The 26,935-nt window shown below is 40.2% G+C and overlaps 1 protein-coding gene and 1 long non-coding RNA gene across 15 annotated transcripts in view; one reads left to right on the top strand and one right to left on the bottom strand.

Annotated features, from left to right (window-relative positions):
• Positions 1-26,935, bottom strand: part of CEP350 (centrosomal protein 350) — a 71,860-nt gene that overhangs the window by 7,565 nt on the left and 37,360 nt on the right. For 9 of the 11 annotated variants that reach the window (XM_085232116.1, XM_085232118.1, XM_085232120.1 and 6 more), the window contains exons 28-38: positions 23,989-24,111; positions 21,007-21,206; positions 19,442-19,653; positions 18,077-18,221; positions 15,384-15,544; positions 14,782-14,921; positions 14,120-14,202; positions 10,975-13,055; positions 9,596-9,997; positions 9,362-9,508; positions 8,121-8,243 (exon numbers count right to left, since the gene is read on the bottom strand). In XM_085232116.1, the coding sequence (XP_085088242.1) occupies positions 8,121-8,243; positions 9,362-9,508; positions 9,596-9,997; positions 10,975-13,055; positions 14,120-14,202; positions 14,782-14,921; positions 15,384-15,544; positions 18,077-18,221; positions 19,442-19,653; positions 21,007-21,206; positions 23,989-24,111 (3,817 nt within the window). The remainder of the gene's footprint in view (positions 1-8,120; positions 8,244-9,361; positions 9,509-9,595; positions 9,998-10,974; positions 13,056-14,119; positions 14,203-14,781; positions 14,922-15,383; positions 15,545-18,076; positions 18,222-19,441; positions 19,654-21,006; positions 21,207-23,988; positions 24,112-26,935) is intronic. The other 2 variants (XM_085232124.1, XM_085232125.1) reach the window with 1 other exon arrangement.
• On the top strand, positions 772-25,665 carry LOC146543688 (uncharacterized). Of its 4 annotated transcripts, none has more exons than XR_014885328.1 (3): positions 920-1,479; positions 1,658-19,729; positions 23,054-23,549. It is a non-coding gene; the product is annotated as an uncharacterized LOC146543688 (long non-coding RNA). The 4 variants fall into 4 exon arrangements; XR_014885327.1 differs by having other exon boundaries at positions 995-1,479; positions 12,369-19,729; XR_014885326.1 differs by having other exon boundaries at positions 999-1,479; positions 12,883-19,729.

Raw genomic sequence — 26,935 nt, 5'->3', positions numbered from 1 at the left:
CACAGACAACATCATGCTTCATTTGCTTTGTCATCATTAGTACAAAATGAATTTTGTACGATTTCAGCCCAAAGAATAACTCAATGGCTATTTGTGTCCTTTTAATCTGCTGCCCACTGTTTGCTGGCAAAGAGGTGTTTTAGTAACAGAGGTATATGGTAAAGCCTAATCAGCAGTCTCTCCAAACTGCCCACCTCCAATTAAGCTTATCAAAAATGTGTATCGGTGACTCTGTTAGCGTTACAGATACATCCCAACAAAGTTCAAACTTTCTCAAAAGAAGAGTGGATACAAACGTTGCTCATTTAAAAGGCCAAAGAACATCTGATTAAAGCTCTTCCTCTGCTCAGCTTCAGCACAGAGCTCCTCTGACCACACACCCCAAGCTCTGAACTCCAAATATGCTCTTGCTAGCCACTTAAAGTTAGCCAGGCATCTAGGTGCTGCTGAAAGAATGTTAAAGCATACTGAAAACCCACTAATCTAGCATCAATATGTAACGTGTTCTTATCTCAAACAATACAAGAACTGTAGCCCCAACACTTCCTCCCTTTCGTCCAAAACTAAACTGCACAGAAACTCATCTGTTCTGAAAGTGACAGCTGCCGTAGCATAGTGATAACTCAATAACCCAAACACAGCACGAGGCCCAAGAACAGGCTGCACTGGGAACCCCAGGAAACTTGCATTGCTGTCACGGTTTTTAGCTGTTTGTAAGGCCTCACACACAGGCTTTCAGCCTGACAGGTCTTTTCTCCGTCTCCTAAGAGAGCCTGGGGAGGGAGGGCAGGGATCTCAGCCTGCAAACAGCTTTGCAAGAGCCACACCACGTGCTTAGAAGTCTTTGCAAGCAATCCATGCAGCTGTCAGAGATTAAGTGCAATGGCTTAATTAAGTAACAATACTGGCAACCAAACTTTGAACGTGTGTCCTAGGTGAAAAACAGTTTAAATTGTGAAAGCTAACAGGAGGCAGATAACTAGGTATAAGTTTGTTCCAGGCATCCACCCCCACACAGACATCTGAAGTCTCTAGCAGAAGCTTCCTGCCTGCAACCCATGTGTGCTGGCTGTACATTCAGATAAGCTCTGAGTAAACAAAAAAAGGGAATGCCCCATACCCTCTCATTAATAAAAAGGCAGAAGACAAGCACCAATTGGGAGGCTGGTCACGTGTTGCATGCCTGCAAAGAGACCATTTAGATGAGGAAAGGGAGGAGATAGGGATCCTGAAAAGGACTGTGCCAAAAAGAAGGGTTTCCAAGAAGCAGAAGTGGTTTTGGAGAGAAAACAGGGGTCTCAAAAAGAAAACAGCGAAGATCCTGGCTGGAAGAAAGATCCTGGAAGAGAAGGAGATGGGTGGAGACCAATGCCAGCAGACCTTGCCCCAGGACTGGTACCTGGAGCAGCTGCCCACTGCCAGCTGACACAGCTCCCTGCAGGATTTCCCCAGGCCAGCAGCAGCCTCTCTGCTGGGAAGGTAAGTCCAGACCTCATGAACCGAACGTGGGGTTGGAAGCAAGTAGAACAACTAGGTAGGTTAAAAGCTGTAATTTTGTTAGCTCTTAAGCAAACCCCAACATCCAGACTCACCGTAAGCTGCTATTTACTCTGCCTCACCCACAACGTGACGGAACACTGCTTTTACTGTATTACAGGAGGAAAAAGTGATGCATAAGATAAAGAAACAAGTACTTGGGAAAGGACTAGTTAACTTGATATAAGGAGAGAAAATCTGCATGTTCAACAGCATCGGAGAGATCAAGAAAACCAGTTTAAATGATTGTTTTTTTTCTTGTTTCTATCCTGCCCTTCTTTCTCTGAGGCACAGGGCACAATTTCCTTTGGTATCAGCAGGACTTCCTTGAGCATACTTTTGGAAGGTGCAATGTGCAGCTGCAGGCTAGCCTCATTTACAGTGTATTCAGAACATGTGTGGAGCCTACCACGCTGCTCTGTAGTTCTAGCTGAGGACATCTGAGCCGAGGCAGTTGCAACTGCTTTGTTGATCCATTTATCACAAACTGCTTCTAGGCAACAGAGACATTTTCATAGAATGGGTTGGAAGGGACCCAAAGCTCTCCCCAGTCCCACCCCTGTCAAGGGTTGGCTGCCTCCCAGCAGCTCAGGCTGCCCAGGGCCCATCCATGGCCTGGGGCACTCCAGCAATGGGGCACCCACAGCTCTGGGCAGCAGTGCCAGCACCTCACCATGTCTAAGAAAAGAATTTTTTTCAAAACATCTGACCTAGATTTTCCCTCTTTCAGTCTAAAGTCATTCCCCTTCGTCCTATCAGACCATGTACAAAGTCAGTCCCGTCCTGCTTATAAGCTCCCCTCAAGGTCTGAAAGGCTGCAATGAGGTCTCCCAGGAGCCTTGTCATCTCCAGGCTGAACAAGCACAGCTCCTTCAGCCTTCCTTCATGGAGGACGTGCTCCAGCCCCTTATCATCCTTATGGCTCTCCTGCAGACCCATTCTAACTTGTGTAGGGGCCTGTGATCCTCCAGGCCAGGTAATAAATGTCATGGTATCCAAAAACAACACTGAGAAGAATGAAATCTGATGGAAACTTCAGGTGATAAGCTTTGATTTCTAGAGATTCTCATGCAAAATAACATTTGCATTAATATTTGCAAAGTAAACAACATTTAAAAAGATCATTTAGGAGCCTAGAAATAACAGAAACCCAGAAATAAACCACTGCTTTGGAAGAATACCCATATGAGGATGGCAGGCAGGTGCATTCTCACAGCGCTGTGCTCTCGGTGCTCAGAAATAAGGTGCACAACTATACACAAGAGCAGAGATTCTTTGTTGATTCTCTTCTTACAGTAGGACTTCCCTCAGGCATCACAAAAGTGGGCTTTCTCTGATTAAGGCAGCTTGATAGGAACAGCTTGGCTTTTTTGCAGAGTTTAAAATCACATGGACAGAAACCTTTTAGTCCTTGAGTGGTTGGGCCAGAAGATCAAGTACTTTTCTGTACTCTCTTGACAGGGTTCAAAAACTAAACATATTGGTTTGGCAGTATCATGTGAGCTTTACTTTCTCTAATTCAGGATAAAAGAAAAGGGGTGGCAGGTCAGCTTGGGAAAAGCAACAGCAGAGTGTGTTCTAGCCCTGTGCAAACAAATTGGCAGAGAGTTTTGGCTGAAGACCCAAGTGGAAAAAGAGGAGTGAAAACAGCCTATTGTTAGCACTTGAGCTTAAATAAAGAGGACTGAGGGTTCTCACTATGTATTAAAAAAGGTTTTGAAAGGTGTAGGAAGTGCTGATGCACACCCAAACGTGGCACTTCTGCCTAGGTATACATTTAAGATTCTCCCATGGAGCACAGATAGAATACACAAGACAAAGCTGGCAATATGAAAGGGACACAAGAAGAAGAAAAGCAAACATCTAAACATTCCTTAACTTGATTTGAAACTAAGTCATTTCTCATACAAGTGAAGTTTCTGTGCTTGTTTACTGAAAGTGAAGATTCGCTGTAAATGTTAATAGCTGAGCAACTGTCCTGCAGACCAGAAAACACTTGTAACAAATGCTACTACAAATTCATAGGAGATAGATCGAATCTTAAAATCCTTGGAGTTGGAACAGATCCATGAGGACCATCTAGTCCAACTCCCCTGCAATGAACAGAGGCACCACAGCTCCATCAGGTTGCCCAGGGCCTGATCCAGCCTGGCCTTGAAAGTCTCCAGGGATGGGCACCAACCACATTTCTGGGCAACCTGTGCCAGTGCCTCACCACTCTCACTGTAAAAATTTTTTTCTTATATCCAATCTAAATCTCTCTGAGCTTGAAATCATTTCCCCTTGCTCTATCACCACAGACCCTGCTAAAGAGTCTGTCCTCTTCTTTCCTGTAGCTCCCCTTTAGATACTGAAAGACTGCTATCAGATCACCTTGCAACCTTCTCTTCTCCATGCTGAACAGCCCCAGGTCTCTCAGCCTGTCCTCATAGTAGAGGTGTTCCATCCTGTGGATCATTTTTGTGGCCCTTCTCCAACAGGCTGGTGTCTCTCCTGTACTGAGGACTCCACATCTGAATGCAGTCAGTACTCCAGGTGAGGCTTCACCAGCACAGAGTAGAAGGGCAGGATCACCTCCCTTGCCCTGCTGGCCACACTTCTTTTGATGCAGCCCAGGATATGGTTGGCTTTCTGGGCTGTGAGGGCACACTGCTGGCTCACGTCCATCTTGCCATCTACCAGTACCCCCAGGCATTTTTCGGTAGGGCTGTGCTCAATCCTTTCATCCCCGTTTGTATTGGTAGTGAGGGTTGCCTCCACCCAGGTGCAAGACCTTGCACTTGGATTTGTTGAATCTCATGAGGTTCTCCTGGACCACTGCTCAGCCTGTCAAGGTTGGCATCCCCACCCATAGCTTGGTGTCACCAGCAAACTTGCTGAGGGTGCACTTCACTCCACTGTCCCTGTCATTGATGAAGATATTAAATAGTGTCAGCCCCAGCACTGACCCCTGGGGGACACTGCTCATGGATACAGATGATATCCATGGCTCTTCCCTTGTCCACTGATGCAGTGACACCGTCATGGAAGGCCACTAAGTTGGCCAAGCAGGATTTGCTCTTGGTGAAGCCATGTGCTGCTTCTCCCCTATCACCTTCCTGCTTCCATGTGCCTTAGCATAGCTTCCAGGAGGATCTGTTCCACTGTTTTCCCTGGCACAGAGGTTAGACTGACAGGTTTGGTAGTTCCCAGAGTAATCTTTTTTATCCTTTTTGAAAATGGGTGTGATGTTACCCTTTTTCCACTCAGCAGGGACTTCACCTGGTGGCCACCACTTTTCAGGTATCACTGGAAGTGGCTTGGTGACTACATCAGCCGATTCCCTTAGGACTCTGGGCTGCATCTCATCGGGACCCAGATTTGTGGATGTTCAGGTTCCTCAGGGGTCACAAACCTGATTTTTACTTACAGTGGGAGGGACGTTGCGTCTCCAATCCCCTCCTACAAAATCAAATGTTTGAGGGATGTGTGGCAAGCAGTTATCAGGGAAGATATAAAATTTAAGTACCTCAGCCTTCTCCTTGTCTCTCTAGGGGGATAGTCCCTCCTGAATTTTCCTTTTTCTGGCTGAGGTACCTGTAGAAGCCTTTCTTGTTCTTTCTGGCATCTCCATCCAAGTTCAGTTTAAGCTGGGCTTTGGCTTTCCTGACCCCAAACCTACACAGCCTAGCAGCTTCCTTAAGCTTCCTTATAGTCTTCCCATGGTACCTGTTCCTGCTTCCACTGCCTGTGCATTTTCTTCTTGCTCTTCAGCTTGACCAGCAGGTCCCAGCTCAGCCATGCCAGTCTCCTGCCTTCCCTTCCTGACTTGTTACACCTGGTAATAGAGAGCTGTTGTGCTCTAAAGAAAGACTCCTTAAAGATCTGCCAGCCTGATCAAAGTTAATGCTGCCAAAAAGAAAAAAGCACAGTGGCTTTTGTTGCTGGCAAAAAAGAACTGGTAACTATTTTGCTGTGGGAAATGGCAGATGAAAGTGGGAAGTAAGAATAGAAGATGCAGTTGCTGGTGGAAGTTGCTGATCTATCCAGTTCTCCCCTTGATTCTTGGCTGTGCAGTGGCTGATTGACCCTGCTTCCCAGGGCCCCTCCAGAACACGTGCTGCTCAAACTGCTGTGCCCCTGCCACAGGGCTGAACTTTGCTGGAGCCAGACATTATCAGGAACTGGGTTCAGTGTGATAAACCAGGGACACATCCAGAAATAACGAGGGAGAGATTAAGCCAGGCAAAATAGCCTGGTGCTTGCTCAGTGTCGTCAGAAGAAGCAAAAGGCTGTTCAGCAAACAGACCTGGCTTTAGGTTTTAGAGCCACCTGTGATGGCAGACAGCTATTTGACAGCCTTTGCTGCTGTACTGGAGAAGCTGGTGTGCAACAAATTCTTCTTCCTCGGAACCAAAACCCCTGCATTAATTGTACTGTGCTCCTGGGTCAGTTGGCTGTGTGTCCATATTGGCCACCAGATGCATTCACTCCTCTCAAAGACACTAAAATACAAAGTTGTCTCAGTAAGAACTGTCAAAAACTGTTTTCATCTGAAAATTACTTTTAGTTGAAGGAAGAAACTGGGAAGGACTTGTGCTCGAAGTTTAAATGCAAGTAATAGAAGACAGTTTACCTCTTCTTTAAATAAAAAGAACACATTTTATTTTTAACAGTCTTTGTCTTAATAAGCAGTAAAAGAACATGGAGAATCAGCCAGCTCTGACAGATTCTGCACACTGCAAGGGATGTGTATCTCCCAAATTCAACAAACAAAGCATTTTCAGTTGTCATTTCTAAGGAAGTTTCTTTCTACTATACCTGAACCTACCCAAAAGTCTTGATTTCTTTTTCAGAAAATCATTGTGTTCTACTATTTGAATATATTTCAAACAATGCGTGTGCAACTCCAGAACTGGAACCTCTGCTCAGGGCTGCATGAGTTACTAGCAGATAGCTGCAGACCTTTTACAGACCTGTATATCCAGTTATGGCCTCGCATTTGTGTTACCACAGAATTCATGACCTTTAGCACAAGTTGAAGGCTGACTAGGGGACAGAGGAAAGCTATTCAAGTAGTTCATATTTTATAGAAATATTAATAAAACAAAACAAGAGAAACCAAACAGTATCTCCTTAGGTTTTTAGTTAGCAGCAGCATTACAGTATGGCTTTGATAGCAATGCCCCAGAGGCTGCCTTAATTCCAAAGCATGGTAAGCTGCAATCTTCAGTTACTCCCAGCTTTCAGCTAAAATTTTATTACCATGCACTTGTGAGAACAAAATAAAATTAAACACATTATTTATTAAGCCCAAACTGCCAGAGCGCTATTAATCTCTGATATCTGGGTCTGCATGTAAATCACACACCAGACTGTCTGAACTTCCAACTTATCCTATCTAAAGTCCTTTGGACGCCTTCAACTGGAAGGATTTTTCCCAATTAGGAAACTTTCTTTCTAGGTGTGACTCAAAGAAATTAGGAGCACGTACACAATCTGTACACAAGCATAATGGTTGAACTATTAACTCTCCCCTGGATCTAAGCATCGGACTTTTTGGCACACACTATGAACAGCTTCTATAATTCAGAATCAAGAGTACTAGGATATGCAGGTCCTATACCTAAACATACAGTCCACATTCTCCCTATGGAAAAAGCCTGTTTTGGAAACCTTCCACTGATGGGCAATTAAAAGACCACACAACCCATGACCTGAAGTTACTTATGTGTGCGTGTGTGTGGAATCAATTGCAGGTATAATTAAGTGAAGCATGGTGTTAATGACAACTCATATTCCCAAGTAGAACCTTCACCATCATTACAGCCAATAAAGATGTTAATCATCCTGCAATATAAGCCAACAAGTAACCTTCCAAAACCAGTACACACACACATATGCTCCATCTTACAGAGTTTTAACACTTTGTTTCTAAGTCTCTGCCCAGTTGCAGATGCATTCATCAGTTATGTCAAGTGCTACAGGAGCAGAACTCATGTTCATTACTTAGCTCTGAGGAAATGCTTAGCTTTGGGTACCAGCTGGCAGGTTGGTTGTCTTGTATGAAGGAAGCATCATGTCCCACACCATCTCATGGAAATCTTTCTTCTAACCTAAAGATTTGTGCTGCCTTTCTGCTCAGTTTGGTTAGCAATCAGGTCTACTATGACCTCAGTATCTCTGCCTCCAATAAAAACAATATTACTTCAAAATAAAAATGTTTAAAACTGGAAAAAACAAAAAGAAAACAAACAAAAAAAACACGTCCCCTTCCCAAAGAAAAAGTTTGCTCTCCTTTCAGTCAACTATTCCAATGCAAATTCATGCCTTAAACCTCTGTCAGTGTGCAAGTCTATCCTCCAGCCACATCCAGTAAATCTGAACTGAATTCACTCAAGTCTCCTCACTTCATTGGTAACAGACTAGATTTTTGGTTTACTTTGTTTTGACAACAGTGTGCTGTCTAAAATTAAACACCTCTCAAGATCTCCTGCATACTCTGCATTCCATAAATAGTATGATCAAATCTGAAAAATATGATCATGTCATACTTCAGTCTGAGGGACAGTATCGGACATGACTGCTGTTTTTCATCCACTCACCAATATATGATCCACTCTGTCTCGTTTCTTCCGCCCAAATTTAATCATCTTCTGCCAGTCTGTTTTGTTATTAGGCTCTTTCTTTAGACTAAAAAGCTTCAGTACTTCAGCTGCAATGAAGTTCTGCAGAACAGAAAAGATGAGATTTAGTCATATTTGTGTACACTTGTCATTTCTTAGCTCAAAGTACTTACCCTAAGTCAGATTATAGAAAGCACAGCAAGCTTCTGTTTAGTCAAAAGACATACGATGGATCAAGAAAGTTACAGCAAAGTCTTTGAGGCAGACTTACACAGGCAACAGTTATTAAATTCAGCAGTGGAAAAAAAAAAAAAAATGACACCCACTTCTGAGACAACGATCTTGAGAAGAAGAGCTTTCAATTAAACAGTACAGTAAACAGGAGATTATGACCATTCATTTTGCAGGAAGATATTAAAGAAAAGTAGAGTGGGAGTTTGGTGTCCCTGTCCTGTGCCCCTTCTCTTCTCCGAGATATGCTTTTTGAAAGTATTCTCAACTAAAAAGTTGATCTAGACGCTACTTCAAACTTTTACAGAGAGTTAACATGCTTTATCTGCAGACAATTAATCAAACTACAGTTAAAAAAAAAAAAAAATCAGAAGAAACAGTATAGTATTCATTTATGTCCTGATGAGCGTCTTCCTAGCAAGCTGCCCTACAAATTCAATTTTGTCCTAGTCTAGCTCTGCCTTTTTGAGGTTCTATCCTTTTGCTGAGCACTCCTACCAGCAACAGGAGACCTCATGAGGCTTACCAAACACCACAGCACTCTCACCAGTTATATTTTGGATTAACCTGGGCAACTCCCCACCGTCCTCAATGAGGTTGGCACAGGTACATCTCAGTAAAGAAGAAGAGTAGTAATCCAGCTCATCCCATTTGGCCCAACCCTACAGTTGGATCCACGCCATTATACCCAAAATACAGTGTTCCACTGAAATCTGCTAAAGTAGCAATCTGTGAGCATACCAAGACCAAGGACACCCTATCAGTCGAGGGCTGTAGTTTAAAAGCAGCTAGTACCAGCCAAGAAGACTGGGAGGCAAATCTTTTGAGTGAAACAGACCATTCTGACAAACTCTCACAGGTCTGTAATCTAATTTATCTTCTCAATACGTCTTCTATGGTCCGTACCCCTTATGACCTTTTTACTATCAGGCAACTGTCAATAATATTTTCCATCTCATCTTCCCTGTATGACAAGGATTTCTTCCTACCTTGATCTCATCCAAATCATTTGGATCCTTCACTCGGCGAAAATAAGCAGACGCAATCCGACATGGTTTCATCCAAATAGGTTGATTTAGATTAGGATCCTCAGCAAAGATCTCCCCAAAGATCTCTCTTGTTAAATCAAATACCACCTTAACAGAGAAGAGATAAGAATTGAGGCCTTCTGTGCTTCACAGTTACAATTCAAAGGACAAAAGCAAAACACTTGAAGACTGTACCTTTTTATAGACCTGCTTGTTTATGGAGTCTGTGTCCTGCTCTTTGATGGTACTAGTAAAGTCAGTGTGAAGGTTGAAACTTTGAAGATCATGACCCAGCTCTTTCAGTTTCCAGAGTTCTTCAGCTGCTGCATGCACCAAACTTTCCACCTCAACTGCAGTATGAGGGACTGCCAAAAGCTCCTCACATGGCTTTGGTGGAACTTTCTGTGGTTCTACCTTGGGCAGCACCGCTGGTTCCTCGGCTTGCTTCTGCTGGACCTTACGGGAACTTAGGCCATAGTCTTCATCAAACCAGTCTTGTTCATCTCCCAGCACACTCAGGAACTCGCGATTGAGCTCCAGCTCTGCCAGCCTCTTGGCAAGCTCTTCCTGACCACTGGCACCAAATACCGGGCTCTCCTGTGAATTGCAGGAGAGTAAATTTAAAAGCAGCATCGCATTCTTGTCTATCAGATATTCCGCTTGGATTTTCAAACACTTTACTGATAGGTTATACATCCACAACTACTCTTAAATTCTCCCAGCAATAACAAACAACCCACAGGGAAGTTAGAGATGCTTCAGCAAAAATGCCTGGGTCCTCTATCATTCCTGATGGACGCTTTCAGAGGGCTCCCAAAGAGCTTACAATTGTGTTCCTGGCCCACCGTCTGTCTTAATGTTCATCTGTTTATGAAAGGCTGAGTAGTTTAAAAAGTGATAATGTGACATACAACTTTTTACTTCGCTTACCAGCACTCTCAGATCTACATTAACAGCCTAAAAGCTTTTAGCAGGTGATGGCTGTTCTAGTGACTGAGCAGTGCTCACAGTGGTGAAATGAGCTGAAGCTTTATGTGATAATATATTGAGACAGGTTTACTAGCATCTCCAGCAGAGGCCAAGTCCTAAATCTGTTTCATTAATGGTTGTTCCGAGGAAGCTTGAACTTCCACTGCTCATGATATATTACTTCTGCAGATAGAGCAGTCTGACAACTTAATGATCTCTGTAGAACTAATTCTTTTACAGGATGATTACTTCATACCAAGAATAGAGAGAAGTAAGTTTACAGTCTACTGTATTGTGACTTTTTTAGAATAAAGACCGAGGGTAACAACTAAATGAAAATGAACACGTAAGCAGAATGCAATCTAAGTGAAGGGTTTTTCACTTTCATGTGCCAAAATCTGTCTTCAAGCCTGTGGGGATACTAAAGTGAGTTGTGAACCAGGAAACAGCAAAACATGCATTACACAGACATACAAACAAACAATCATCACATATGTGAACAGAACTTATGAGAAAACAAACTGCTGCCACACTGCCATTCTTCAGATTCTATAATCAAAGGAATCACCAGCTCTTAAAATGAGAGCAAGATGTCTGTTACTTACTGGTCTGGGGCACATATCTGGGGAAGAAAGTTCTTCTCTGTCATCTTCCAAGTCCGAACTTAGAAAAAAATTGTCCAGTCCATCAGAAATCTGCTCTTCTACCTGCTGGAATGGGGAACTGCATTGCTCCTTCGCATCACAGAGCTCCTGGTTGCTGAGCTGGATTTTCTCATTCCTGATCTTCTTTATTTGCTGTAACTGGTTGACTGTATCTTTCACAAAATCTTTAAGCAGACTGTCTGTGAGCAAACTGACCTTTTCCAGTTGGTTTTTGGATTTTTCTTCCTCTTTAACTGGTATTTTAAGTTGAGCTTCTAATTGGTTCTTTTCTTTTGTCAGCAAATCCAGAAGCGGAGTTGCAGGCTTCTCCACAACTCCAGGAGAGAGATCATTTAACTTTTCACAACATTCTTCCCCCAGTGTTTTCTGTCTCTCCAGTTTTTCAGAAAAGAAATCTGAGGTGTCATCCAGCTGAACACTGGAAATCTTATCTGTGACATCAGAAATGGGAGGAGTAAGGTTGGTCTCCTGTGTTACAGCATGCTTCAGATAAGCCACCACAGACTGCTCTTGGGCAAAGGATTCAGCAGCTACAGAAATCCTTATGCCATTTGCTTTGGAAAATGAGACCTCATCAATGCTTTTTCCAGCTGAAGTTTCTGAAACAGCTGTGTCTGCAGCAGCTTTACCTCGAGAAGAAGTCTCTGTTGCATCTGTACTCTGGCTTTCATCTTCCTTGCTAGTTTTGGAAATTCCTTTGTCTTCCTGCTCATCTTTATCTTTCTTCTCCAGTCTATCATCAAAGGATGAGTCTTCATACTCATGTGCATCTAAATGGCTATCAATACTTTCTGTAATGTGAGAGATTTTTTGGGGAGGAGCAAAAATACCGTGCTTTTCTTTGCAATCAAAATACTTAATACCATCGTAAGTTCCATCATTACTCCCTTCAGGCTTATCCAACTCCACACCAACCCAAATCCCTTTGGCAAACTTAGTCACACCTTTGAATTGCAATGTTCCAGGTTGGACTTTACTTACAAGTACCCTATCACCTATGCTGAAGTTTGGCAAACTATCAATTTCTTCTGTCACTGAAACAAAGGGCCGTGGAGGTGACTGAACAGTGGCTTCATCTTTCTCCGCATCTCTGCACTCAGTATTTTTTGTAAGTTCTGTTGGGGACTTAAGTTCTAATAACCTATCTGAATGCACGCTGCCAGAGAGAGAGAGAGATCTGTCACTGAGGCATTCACTGATTTCACCATCACTGCCAAGGCTGCTGGATCTGCTTCTGCTGGTTTGTGTGAACAGGGACTGCTCTTTCAATGACTGAAAGTCCCTTTTAGGTGAGAGAAGAGATGCTTCAAAATCATCTTTGTATTCTTCCACAGCAAGTGCTTCTTCAATTGATGGCTGTTTCCTGGAAGAGGATCCTTCAAAGTCTTCAATGTATGATGACTCCTTTTGACTACATAGATGTTCTGAAAGCAGATTATCTTTTTCTTCTGCTGATATGCTCAGTTTGTGAGAAGATTCTTCTACGCTTGGGACAGTTGCAGCATCTTTGTTTGCCGGTCTCTCTTCTGAGACTTCTTTCCCACCACGATGGCTTTCCACAGTCAAACAAAAAGGTTCCTTTAGAGAAGGTTCGTTTTTGGAACGAAGGATTTTCCCTGGAAGGATGTCCAGTGATCTCTCCTGTTCTTTATCTAATGTTAACAAGACATCTGAATGCTCCAGAGACTTAACATGACAATCTTCAAGCTCATTTTCCTCTGATTTTATGTACTCCAAGTTTTCCAATATCTCAGATTTATGACTGAGGACAGCCTCCTCCTTGGATACACTTTCCACAGTGCTTACTGACCCATGGGATATCCTGCTTATGTCTTTTATGTCTTTGAGAGGAGACGACGAGGACACATTCTCTAGGGAATCACCAAATCCTGCTCTGGAACTACTTGGTGGCATTGAAACTGACAAAGATGTTCCAGAAGGTTCTTCTGCGTGAACATCTGTCACAGCCTCCTTCTTAGTGTGCAAAGACACAGATCTCTCAGTCTTCGATGATACAGCATCTTGAAGGAAAACAAAAAATGAATCACAACATATGGTACAGCCCACATTATCTTAGTGAAGACCGCAACCATAGGCAACAAATTTAAACATCAAGATTTCCACCCTAAAAAATACAAAATGATTCCCTGTTTTGGAAACAGGGATTTCTACCTGGCCTATGAATATGGGCAACATTCATCCAGTTCCAAGGTTCTACCACTCTGTTTTCCTAATTCTGTTCCTTGTATTGGCATTTTATAACACCATACGATACAGAGCCCACAATAAGGGCTCTGCAGTGTGATCTAATAGAAAACATTCCTGCCCATGGCAGGGGGATTGAAACTAGATGATTTTTTAAAGGTTCCTTCCAACCCAGACTATTCTACAATTCTATAAAAACAACGAAGATTTGAATTGCATACAGCAATTATCTAATGACAGACAGCAAAACATTGAAAAGTATCTCAAAGAAACCTGTTCTTAAGCAACTACTTCTCAAGCCGTCATTGTTTTTATTTCCTTATTTTCCTCGAGTGATAGAGGAACAGGAAACTAAGCAAAAGGAAAAAGGCTGTCACATAATTACAGTTTCATAAGAACCTCAACAAGAATAAAACTAAATACTAAGCATTCAGGAAACAGCAAAAGCAGAAGCCTACTAAGTACAAATAACAAAGCAACAAAAAAGACCTTAGCTATTTATAGAATACAACTAATGTAGCAATATATGATGAATAATAGAGTGGTTTTCGTTTTTAAAAGGGACAGCATCTCCCATCAACATTTTTTCTTTCTTAAATGAGATAATTCCTTTAAAATACAGAACTTAAATACGATGGGGTTTCAGAATAGGTGAGCAGGGGAGCAAGCGGGGGAGCCATTAATTTAATTAAAGAAACTCTACCCTCAAAATATTTCTAAAAGTAAAACATGGAAAATGCAGCTTCATCATTATGGTTTTATGAAGCCTGCATGTTCTCTTAGAGCCCCTTCCTGAATCAAGAAGTAAAACATTAAAGAAGTTTAAAATAGTCAGGCTTTGAGATCTTCACCTGTAGTACTGATTTTTCCAGTTACATACCTCCGTGCTCTGCAATGGATTCCAAAGATGTTCTTGATCTCTCTGATTCAGTCAGTGATTTCCAGTTTTTAGCTGTCTCTGGCCTAAATTTGAAAAATCAAACTGAGTGAGGTTTTTTGGTTGCTGTTTTTAACAAATAAAAATAGAAATAGAACAATAAAAATAGAAATAGAAATACACTACTGAAACTAAACTTTTTTTTTTTTTTTTTTAAGAAAAAATGAACTAAAATTGTACCATCTGCTGGAAAAAATGAAACACTTAAAATATTGAAATATTGTAGGGAGTGAAGTCAATTGAATCGTCTGCCTTTTAAAACATAAGATCCAAACCAAGATTAAGCTGCAAAGATGAATGGTCTAGCTAAGTAATTAAAACAGCCACTTTGCAAATTCTCACTCAATCAAAAATTGTTACTCAGAAAGAACTTGGAAATAGGACCTGAGAGGCTGGGCAGGACAGAAATGAGATATGATTACAGGGACAGTGCATCGTAACTGCTTTAGGTCTGATGTGATCAGTACATGTGTTGGCAGCACATTGCCATAGTACAGTGTCGGAGGAAGAGCACTGTGGAAGTGCTTTCCTTGCACAAATGATTTTTGCTCTAACAGCACTCCATCGGTTTCAGAATAATCTCAGAAAGAAGAAATCCCATTCACCTATGGAGTGGTGGTGCCTTGATCTTAGGTTTTTCAGCAGCAGCAGAAGATGGAGTTTTAATCTGAGGTTTGGCTGTAGGGGATGCCTCCAGATCTTGGCTCAGCTCTGCTTCAGTCTTCTTGATAAACTCATCATATGACTGAGCAAGAGAAACAGTTATGGCTGTTAAAGTACTAAACCATAACGACAATTCTGTAAACAAAACTTATCAAATAAATAATTCTCAGTCTCAAATGCTTAAGGACACACAGTTTCTCTGTAAAGCAATCTGCTTAACTTCCTAAAGCTCCATAGCTGTGAAACCCACTTTCAGAGTCAAATTACAAGAGCAACACTCACAAACAACCCAAGCTGAGATACTAATGTGTACCCTCCTGAATACTAAAACTCCTTACAGACACACATTTCAAAGTCCATGGTTTTGCCTCAAAGACAATGGTTCATTAGTGAAAACAGTTAATCAGCCAAAACACAGCCATGTCTCCATTGCAGTAACATGTCTTTCACAGCTGTTCACGCAACAGTATTCATGTAATAATGATTTATTATTCACAGCTAACAGTCTTGGCTTTCATTCTGCCCTTCTTCTACTATTCCTAACCTCCAGTTGTTTGATCAGACTGGCCTCCTGTGCTTTCAGTCTTTCCTTTTGCCTCTTTTTCTGTTCCTTTTTCAGCTGGTAAACCACAGACTTCCTTTTCCGTAGTTCATCCTTCAGGGCTCTGATCCGTCCTTCAATATCACTTTGATCAGAAGTTGTTTCTGAAAAAGTTCAGTTTTAGCCTTTAAATAGCTTGCCTATTAAAAAACAGTCCCGTGTAAAGCAATTAATAGTCACAGAGTAAATATAAAATATAATCCAAGTGAAACAGCAAAGAAATTATGTTGACTTCAACATAGTAGGATTCGAAGTGGAATCTTAGATTCACAACAGTGCTGTACAACACAGGAAAGAAAAAGCATTGCATCTTATTTTAGACAAGAAAGATGCTCTGATATGTGTAATAACTTGCTAGCAAACTGGTTCACATATTTGTCTCCCACATTAATGGCTATCTCATTAACAGCTTATTGCAGACATTAAAATTTGCTGATACATTAAAAAATATAACAACCCAATGATGCATACCAAAAACATATCTGAAATGCATGTTTAAAATTGCCATGCAAAATTTCAAGCTACAAGGTACACTTTATTAATAACAATTTTTCTTGGAGTAGTGGACTCCAGAAGCAGATTATGTTTCCAGACAACTTAGATTTTTTGCTATCTCAACTGAGTACATCTATGAAGTGGAAAGCTGAGTGGTTGACAGCTGGAAGGAAAGCCAACTTGAACAACACAGATTTCACTGTTGTCAGGCCTCAGGGTGACATATTATTCAGAGTGAAGTGAGTAGAAGTGAGCTTAGGCACACAGTAGACTACTCAGCAACTGCTTACACAAACCTATGAGGCACATCCTCGCTCCAAGTTCAATTTCACAGATCTTCCTAAGATGCCATTACTGACTACAGCCATGTTCTATCTAACATTTCTTAATCATTTTCCTCTCCATCCCCTGCAGTCTGGTCTTTAATCCCACTGATGATTTCCTGCCTCTGTTCCCATGGAACACTTTGCAGTTGATTCACTGCAGAATTCACTGCAGAATTACCACATTCTACCATGCCCTCTTTCATCTTCTACCTAGAGCAGCAGTACCAAACAGAAGGATCTAGGCTGGTCTGTTTTTCTAATGCTTGATATTGCCTATGCTGCTTTCTAGACAAGAGGCTTGGATGCTCATGAACTCCCAACTGCTTTACTGAAGGCCCTAGGAATAAGTTATCCATACGAGCTAGTCAGCACGTTTTGCTAATCAATTTCATTTCACAGGACAACAAACAATCAAGAAGGACTTCATCAACATCCAGTAAATACACACTACTGTATTCTTTCCACTAACAACTGTTAGTAGCATTTACAGAATAAAAAAAAAAAAAAAAAAAAAAGGCATGAAAAGAATGGAATCTCACTTGCTAATCATAAGTACTTTATGATGCCACTGTACTTAACTCCTCCTGAATGCTAAGTGACCATTATGTAATTATAGCTTTTATTGATCAACTCATTAAAGAAAAAACTGTGCATGCTTTCATCTTTGACGAACTTGTCTTCGCATGCATCAGGACATAGCAATGACATCACTACTACTCAGCAGCTTGGAAGATTTGCCTCTTTTCAATTGAATGACTATGAAACCAGCACCACCTTATGGAATTCCCCCTTTTTCCATCTGTCTCTAGCATTCGAAATCAAAGACTTTATTTTCACGACCACTGTTGACTGTTATACAATTCAAATGGCTTCCTTACATGGTTCCTCAGTCAGAACTTGAACATAGGTTTATCAATTTGCTGAATGCTTCACTGGGTTGCGAACTGCGCTCCAGAATGCAAACAAAAATTACTCTGTGTCAGTATCTAAGTGGTATGTATTCATTTCTACATCCAGCAGAATATCTGCTTTAAAATTACTACTACTGCACTTACACACACATTAACCTAAAAACAGCAGAAAGGATTATTAAGCTTGCTACGTTAAGCACTACGAAGACCAGAGATTTATGTATGCAAGTGAAGCTATCTGTCAGTCAAACAACAGCCAGGACATACAACAGAAAGACCACCTTATTTTTCTTCCACTAAAAACTTAACCATTCACTCAAGGAATTAAAAGAAAACAAAATATACGCATAACAAAAATATGCAGGAAAATGCTACCTCGTTTGCCAATAGAAAGTGTATTTGGGATGCTGTAACAACTGCACTGTGGAATACAAGATCATTCAGAGACTAAAAGCAGAGAAACGATCAGAACTGTCTTCACAGATCAATGGAGTTTATGATGGTGACCCCACAGATTATGGCTGCTCATGAAGCCTATATGACTAACAGACTGCAAGAAGACAATCATGTTTATATGCTGCTGAACCATATTCTGCTTTCTTAAAACAAGCGGAGCAAAGAAGTGTAATTTATTAAACTCACAGCCAACCTTGGTATTTTTAACTTCTAGACATCTTAACTATTGACTCTTCTTCAACTGTCTGCAGGAATCTGTGCAAAGATATATGGGCCTTCTTATGCTGAATTGATCAAATTACAGCATAGGAAAATACTCCCACAGAACTTCAAAACCCAGCATTTTGCAGGAATTTGCCTGCCTTCCCATATCTAGGTCTGCTTTGCAAATTTACTTATTAAAATGACTAGCTTTGAAGCAGCAATTTAAATCCAAGCAAATACTTACCTGACTGTGTCATAGATAAAGACTCATCAGACCAATTGTGAGATATTTGATGAGACTTCACAGGAGAACGGAGCTGTCCCCCAGATCTATGGCTGCCTTTGCTGGAATCTTGTCTTGATACAGATATGCTGCTTTTGGGAGGAGTCTGTGTGAGAAGAAAAGGACAAATGAGTAACTGCTTGTAAAGCTCACTCTCAAAGTAGCAGATCATTGCCATCAGGAGCTAGTTACAAGGAGAGACTGACACGACTACAGAACACCTCATAAGCAAAGCTACCTATCCAGCTGTCTTAAGACAAGTTTTATCTTATTTGTCAAAATAATAATAAAACAAAAATACCAGCAGCAGCAATAATGGACTGCTTACTTTGAGGCTGGACTTCAATAAGCTGTTCAGACTACCTTCTTACCACTTAGGTGAACAGACATGGCTGTGACTCAGAGATGTTCAATACATCTGTATTCACAGGTAACAATCAAGGGTATAAGAACACCTACTAAATATACTTGCAAATCCAAAAGGACAATTTCATACAAGAGGTGAGAGATGCCATTCTAAATCACTCAAGGGGAGAGCCCTGTTTCTCTGTAGGCACGCAAAAAATTCTAAGAGCAATTATTCTTCCAAAACTCTGCTTACTGCTTCAGTATCCTGCTACAAACTTTTCACACACCTCAATCATAACCTTTAGTGCATATCTGACATTTTACTTTAATATATTCTCAGGAAACTTTACAAGAAGAAAGTATCTGTAACGGAAGTCTACACGAGCAGTTCTTCTGACTTTTTCCACAAAGTGCATTTTCTGTCTCTCTGATTCAGTGCAAAGCAAAGTTGTCAGGACAAAATTTATCAAAACTGTCAACTACTGAAACAGAACAATAAGGCTGTATGAACTAGAAAGCAGTCATAATCTGCAACTCAAGGGATTGTGTACCAGAATACAGCTATGTTTCCTCATCCTATAGCTACACTTTGGGAAATATGCAAATAAAGCAAGGCAGAAGAACATGGCATAGTTTCTTCAGCCTCAAAGAATTCATACAATGGTGACAAGCTCGCCTACAGCTAATACGCATTGTTTAACTGGGTCAGTGTTCCGCCACTTAATACTGCATACCGACGTGACACATGCAGAACATTTTGCAAGACTACCTACAGATTTAAAAACACTGAAACTCTGTGTTCAAGCAATTTTTTATCAGGACTTCGAAGAACATAACTGATCACAATGTTTATTCTAATAACATACAGTGGTATTACATACCACAATTTAATCTCTGTTTCAACAATTGGAAAGACTACTATTCGTCTTCTCCTTTTAGAATATTTAAGAATTTATACAGCATAAAAAGCTCACTCACAAGTTTGCCAGGTGAGGTAGAAGACCTGAAGTCTTCAGAATAAATAGTTTCTTCATTAACTGCACTCTGATCTGGGCTTTCTGGCTGTCCATGGCCCATAGTCTCTGACGGGACGGATTCTGCAGCTGGACTGCCAAGCTCTTCTTGGACTGAGCTTTCACTGTTCAGACAAGAGCAAGAAGGCACTGGAGACTCTTCTTCACTGGCTGTTTCTGAGATTGAATAATGAGAGAAAAGAGACAACATAAGAATCTTCACTGGCTTAGATGACTGCTATAAGTCAAAAGGGTATGCATTATTCACTTATCTAGAAATTGACTTTGAAATACTTAGTATGAAAACGGGATCTTTTCCAGAAAACTATGATTTAAGACTACCAAACAGTCTTAGTGATTGCCAAATGTCAAAACCAAAAAAACTCCTCAGAATATTCTAACATTTTCCAGAGAACATACTCCAGAAAGATTATTAGGGAAACCTGTCCTTCCAGTTAGCCATGCAACAGCAAGAGTCACTATTAGTCTGAAGAAGTCATGGTGGAGCACATAATCTACAAGTCAGATCTTGAATTTAGAATTGATTGCTTCCTTTACAGCCACTGCAGAGAACATTTTAATGTTATGATTTCATCATGAGTCTCTCAAATGGCAACAAGTAAAATAATAAGTTGGGTTTTCAATATTCCTGTTTACTGAATTCCGCAGGAGTCACAGCAGTATGGAAGCAGCCATGAAGAACTATTTAATATTTGAGCAAAAGCTAGGGAGAGGAACTTCTTCTGAAGCAGGGCCATGCTCCAGTGCTCACTCGTAGACACAATTAACAGAAAGTAAATGTATTTTCTCATCCGTGCCTCTGTCTTCAGCATGCTGAATTTTCCCTCACTGGAACTTAATGGCTTGCACACACAACATCTTTAAATTGTTTTCCATGTGCCTAAGATCTACGAGGCTTTCCAGTGACAAGTGTGATAGGACATCATTCTAAATTCCCTTTGGACTTTCAGTGAATCTATCACCCCCTTTCAACAGTGGGAGAAAAAAATATTATTTTGAGAACAGTCCCTGAGGTTTCATTACTTTCTCTCATTGCAATACAGTTTTCTGTGGTTCATGCTCAAAGTACATTCCACTTAAGACAGAGTGATAAAACTGAAGCCCCTAAAATTTGGGAACTTGTTTTCTCAGAATAGCATTATTTATACTAACTACATCCTAGCATTCTACAGTACAGTTGCAGATTTCAAACTTTTACTGAACAAGGGTAAGTTCAGGATAAGATCAGCAAAAGATCACGTACTATTTTTGCTTTGAGAAGACAGAAATGGATTTCAGATTGTACGTAGAAACACGAGAAGATACACAGCATAACTGGAATTCATGTCTGACCAAGGTTTAAAACAGGGATAAAAAAGAACAGGGCCAAAGATGTCATAGAGTGCAGAAACTGAGAAAAGAACCACCACAAGATCACAGAATAAAAGAAGTGCAAGCTTAAGCAATCATTCTGCCCAACTATGTTTGACTTGCGTTATTTGCCTAAGTTCCTCCCAAAGTTTCTACTACCTTTGGGCTCAGCTCTCAGATCCCCCAGTTCTTTCTTGGCTGCTTTGGTTTTAAGCAGCTCTTTGTCCCAGGCAGCCAAAGCCTGCTTTTCTATCTGCCGTATTTCTGCTTCCTCTGCATCCAGGCGGCGTTTCCACTCCAACAATTCTTCAGCATGCTGTCGACGCTGCATCAGCTTCTGTTCTCGTTTCGTTAGGAACCTGACAGACATAGCAGAAGATAGTCAAAGACCCCAAAAACCAGATGCTCTATTGCCACAGTTTCCAGAATTTTAGCTATTCAAATTGTTTTCTAGGAAACTGCCACATTAACTACTATCTCCTAGATTTCTGACATATAGAGAACACTTTTTTTTTTCTTTTTTTTTTTTTTTTCAGTAAATAAAGTCTACCAGATATTGTAAAACTGCTACTAACATTCAAAGAATTTTCAACATCTTTAAAAGTGCTAATAATATATTCAGTAAAATGAACAGGGTCAGCTCCTAATTTCAGAACATGAGAAGTACCTGTGGCATGAAACTGGAACCCTCAAGAAAGCAGTGACTGTTTGAAAAATGAACCTATCTTTTTGCTAATTCCAGTGTCAGAGAAATATTGCGACCCCAGCTGCCCCACAGTCCTTTCTAAATAACTAATTATAAGAGGTGTTCCTGTAGTAATAATCCACCTGAAAGATATACTGGAATTACTGGAGCTTTTATCCTTCTTCCTTTGAGTATCATCTCTGGATTGCCACACTTGGAATGTTAATCATCAGCTAACAACATAAAGAGGGTAAGGATGCAGGACTGTTCTCCCACCTACTAACAGTCCTGGCTACTAGTTTAAACTAAGAAAAGAAAGAAACCTCATGCTGAAAATCTGCAGATCTTTTTGATCTGTGACAAAGATTTCTCAAATTATGCATGAAACCTCAGAAACGAGGAAATTAATGTAAAATGTCACAAGCATGAATAAGTTTGTGCACGTATACTAGATTTCTTTGCCAGCTACTGAACAGAATCACCTCTAGTTTATATCTAGATACTGAAGTTATCAAGAAGAGAGCATTCAGTCTTTAAGATAATAACTGGAAGGTCAATATCAACTGTATACACCTCTAACATGCCAACTCTAGAGAAGAACGTACATCAATCCATCCATCCCCTGCAATGTAATTCTGAATGTCACAGAATCACTCTTCGAAAACAAGATGGTTTCTGCCAGCTAGAGAGAGTGCTCAAATGGGTACAGAAGTACAGAATGGGTCCCTAAAAATGCTGCCTTCCAAATCCTGTGAGACTTTTCTTTGAAAGTGCCTTTGATAATTGGTCATTTTGTAAACAATCCAAATACTTAGCATCGACGTTCTTAAGCTACAAAGCAGTTAATAATTCCATTTGTGCTTTTTTAATCTCCCATGTTTCAAACAACCTTTATAAATACAGAGACTGCAGAGGCCAACTGGGTAAGCTGCAGGTATGGCCTGCTGAATGACACTGGTTTGCTCACTCAGCGTTGCTCACTCTGTTCCCAGGTAAAGTGAGCTGGCAGTTCACCTGAAGGATTAAGATTCTGATCATTCCTTCTTTGAGATGGATTCGGATCATGTGGAAAAGTGATGATGTGAAGATAAAAGTTTCAGAAGCCAGTAAGACATGCATACACACCTCTTTACTATAGTCAGAGCAAGGGCAGATGAAAAGCAGCACCTCTATCAGTCTGGAATGCCTGTCACCTTTCAGCTAACAGATGCCAGGATTTTCTGTATTTTTTCAATAACCTCCTATAGATAGGCATCAAACATTATCTGGTCTTACAGAAAACTGACAGATTAATAACATTAAGAAGCTAGATTGCCAGTGGTAATTGCACTACAAACATGACAGATAGCCATGTTTGTCTATGTTGTCTTTCACTAGCAGTGCCAGATTTATCAGCTCTTACTTCCAGATACATATCAGTTCCAATTAATCTAGTAGGTCATATCTTTGGAACTTGTTATGTAGGTCGTTACTACAATAATGATCTCAATGCCAACTTTTTCTTCTTCCTTCCTTCACTAGTTGTTTCATCTCATCAGAATGCCTGGATCTTCATGTTTGACTGGGTCTTGAAGGAGGCAAGTCCAGTTGGAGTAAAGTTCAAGAGAAAGGCTGAAATAAATGGATATGAAGGCGCAGGACTCTTCAACAGCAGATGTCAAATGAATTAACCCAGGAGGCCACAAGCAGGAGAGCAGAACTAAATGATCGTGAAACTAATCGCCATACAAAGACCACATAATAAGAAATCTACAAGTTGGTCAAAAAGAGCACTAACGAGAGGGAAAGAAGGCTCAAACACTCGTGCTTTAGAAAGAAGAGGATTAAATGAGTAGAGCTAAAGATGCAGACCCTTTTATAACCCTGGGGTTTAAAAGGTCAGATCCACCACAAGGTAGCATGCATACTGCCTTAGCATTTACTACAGTCTAGAGGGTTCCAGTTGCAACACCGAGGGTACACATTCATCCTCAAAAGCAGGGGCAGCTTCACAGGGAGGAAAAAAAAAAATAGAAAAGCCTGAACCACATCTGGTATCTTCAAGGCAGGAAATCTACAGGAGCAAAGGGGAAGCACAAGCACTCAGATTACATCATCGTAATTTTTAAAGTCTAACTATTTGTCTGGAGCTAAGGTCACACATTTGGTCTGCCTGTAACAAAAATAACAACCTGGAAGTGTTATCCTATACTTAAACTGTATTTATATCTAATACACACAGATTTTAAAGCCAAACTAGACAGTTTCATCAGCTGTTCTGAAGTAGCAACTGGACAGTGGAAGCAAAGTGAACTGTCTGTGTGCTACTCAGAACACAATAGGAACAAGAGATTAATCTGGAATCAGTGTGGAAAAAGTGTCAAAACTGTTCAGTGATGAAGAACCTCTTGATTTTTTTAGGACTGAACAGAGCATGCTCTATCAAAGAGTCTATCACTTGAGAAAGGTACAGTTACCTGACCAATTGGTTGTAGATATACAGCTGGAATTTGGGGTGGAGGTTGGGAAAACAGACACTGAGAGAGGCCCAGTGGTGAGACGTAAAGACAGAGAAGAAGTAGTGAACAGGAGAGCAGTGTCTACAAAATAAGGAGGAAGAGTTTAAAACTAAGCAAAAAAAAAAAAAAAAAGGCAGAAAGAATGAGAAAAGGACGGCATCTAGCAAAGAACTTTAAAATTAATTGCATTTAACCTAACACCGTGGGTAGAAAAATTGTACATTGTTATGCAGAAGGTAATAAGAACACATACACTTGTGCATAAGTTATAACACTTCATTTTCTGTTAGTTAAAGCCATGCTACTTTCACATTGCTTTTTCTTTAATTTTTTGAAGTTTTATTACTCTGATACAAACTTCCACACGCTCCTGCTAACATCTCAACCTCAGCTTTTTGCAACTTCTGCTATTCTAATCCTCCACAGAGAATATTATTAGCATTAAGCAGAGTGCTGCTTTTGTAATATAGACAGCTTTGCCAGTCTGAAACTTAAAAAAGGATGAATTTATTTAAAGAAACTCAAGCAAATTCAGAAAAAGTCTGAAATATATCTGTATTCAACTTCCAGCTGCTCTTCGATTTTGCAATAAGGCACAGACTTGGTCTCAGAATACTCACTTTCATTTCTGCAGAAAGATAATGCCTGTATATTTTTTTAAACTACATAAACTTAACACTGTGATTAAAACGTTGCTTTCTAATGGAAGACTGTTTTAAGCTAATTCCTAGCATATTATCATATTTATAGCAAAATAGCATGCTCTGCACAGCTCCGTAACAACTACAAAGCAGGGTAAGAAGCATACTAAAGAAAGCAAAAGCAAATGAGCATTTAATTAGTTCTTCTGCTGTACGATTATCATTAAAGCTGCATATGCAAAGCAAGCATGGGCAGAAGGGTTAATTCTCTTTGACAGAGCATGCTCCTGTTCACATGCAGGCTATGCAGATTCATGAGTTTTAATTAAAAAGAACAACTCTTTCATTGTTCTTTTAACAGAAAAGATATTAAAGCTGTCTCACAGACAAAGTGTTTCTCTAGTTCTCTTGTATTTTACTCATTCAGTTTCTTTCCATTTGTAGGATCATACAACTCGTTTTTCAAGCAGACAGTTCCCTAAATATACTCTAAATATTATGTTAATGTTATTCTTAGGTATTGTATAAACAAGGACGTAAAAATTAGGTACTAAGTCAGCACTGTTCTTCAGTCAATAAGCACAGCTACCACTATCAAGAAAACCTGCAAGATGTGTGCAAAAGCTACACAACCAAGAAGACTGAAATTCTAGGGAATTATTTGTGTTTACACAAAATACTTTGAATGTGTAGAGCAATCAGACAAAACTATAAAATCAAAAATGCATGACTACATACACTGTATCACACACAAGTACAACTTTCCACATGATGTTCCTCACAGTAATTACAGTAATTGCAGCTGAAATCCTGATGCCTACCCTTTTGAAACATATACCCCAGATGACAAACATTTTGGACTTGCAATTCAAATATTCTTAAGGATAAAACATACTTTGCATCTGTTACTATCCTTTGTAGTACTAAAGAGATTCATTTACTAACATGTAATTCTTTCTGTTGCTTAGGAATAAAGCAAAGATTTCAGAAACAATATTGACTAAAAAGGCTACCTGAAAAAAAGTGGCAAAGGAAGACATAAACACAAACACACTTGTAATCTTTTACATTAACAGAATGTATCAACATTAGCATTAATATAATTCCCAAATTCATAAGCTGTGATTTAGTTTTGTAAAACAATATTACCATTCTAAACTTTGTATGTTGGAACTGAGGGAAAAAGAAGACAAAGAACTTGCTCTGTTTGCAGGCCATCTCCATGCAGGTTTCCAAGATCTTTCTTCTGAGCCTGCTTCCCCTCTTATGCAAATTACCAACCTCAACACATACTTAGGGAAAGTTTGTTGTTATGAAAGTGAGGTTTTCCACACAACTTAGAATGCTAGGAGTTAAGTTTTAGAAAGACAGTCTTTCAGAAATTTGGATTATCATTTGTGATTTTGTCTTTTCAGTTCTTTAGTTCCTGTCAGAAGGGTCTGAATAACAAAGCATCCAATTCAGGCTTGAACATGGAGACTATTTAAATAGAATGTGGTTTCGTTCTTCCTCCCTCCACTACTTACACCACTTCTCTCTCACTGTTTTGATGTTTTGGGCTGTTTAATCTCCAGCATACACAAACATATGCAGATATAGGAAATGTCCTTCCCAAATGATCAGGAGCAACCAGGGTGCTAAGGAGTCACAGGCAGCTTGTCTTAACAAAAGGCAGTGCTTGCTTTTTGATATTTGCTCTAACTGCTATGAGTTTCAAGAGAAAGGACATTACAAAGGTCACCACACAAACAAAAATGTAGTGATCTACCTTGGTTCAAAATTCAGAAAAAAATGTCTAAGCAGAGACTATTATGTGGGGTTAACTGGCACAGGTCAGATTTTGAATAGCTTAGTCTCAAATAAGAACTTAGGACTTCAAACTAACGAGAACATACTGCTAACATATTTGAAATGCTTAAAGCAAACAAAGTAATTCCTGCACTGAAGAGAAACAACTTATTTGATACAGAAGAATTTAACAAGTGAAATCAACAGATTCAGTCTTAGTTTCCAGACCCAGCAACTTCACATATACTTGATTATTTCCTCTGAAGACTAACAGCTGTTTTCAGCTTTTTTTTCCCAACCTGTGGATGATGTAAGAAAAATAAAAGGTCTTACTGTCTTCTCAGTCACACACAAGCTCCCTGACCTTCCATGAACCAGATATATAAAAGTGAAAAGCAGAAATACAAGATACAGGCATCACTTTGATCATTTGCCTTAAGATATTTCATTGTAAGAAGTCTGACAAGACACACTGT

Source organism: Meleagris gallopavo, chromosome 10, assembly GCF_905368555.1.
Source record: "Meleagris gallopavo chromosome 10, MGAL_WU_HG_1.1, whole genome shotgun sequence".
Lineage (NCBI taxonomy): Eukaryota > Metazoa > Chordata > Aves > Galliformes > Phasianidae > Meleagris > Meleagris gallopavo.
The sequence above is the reverse complement of the archived record's forward strand: the minus strand, read 5'-3'. Positions and strand labels throughout refer to the sequence as shown.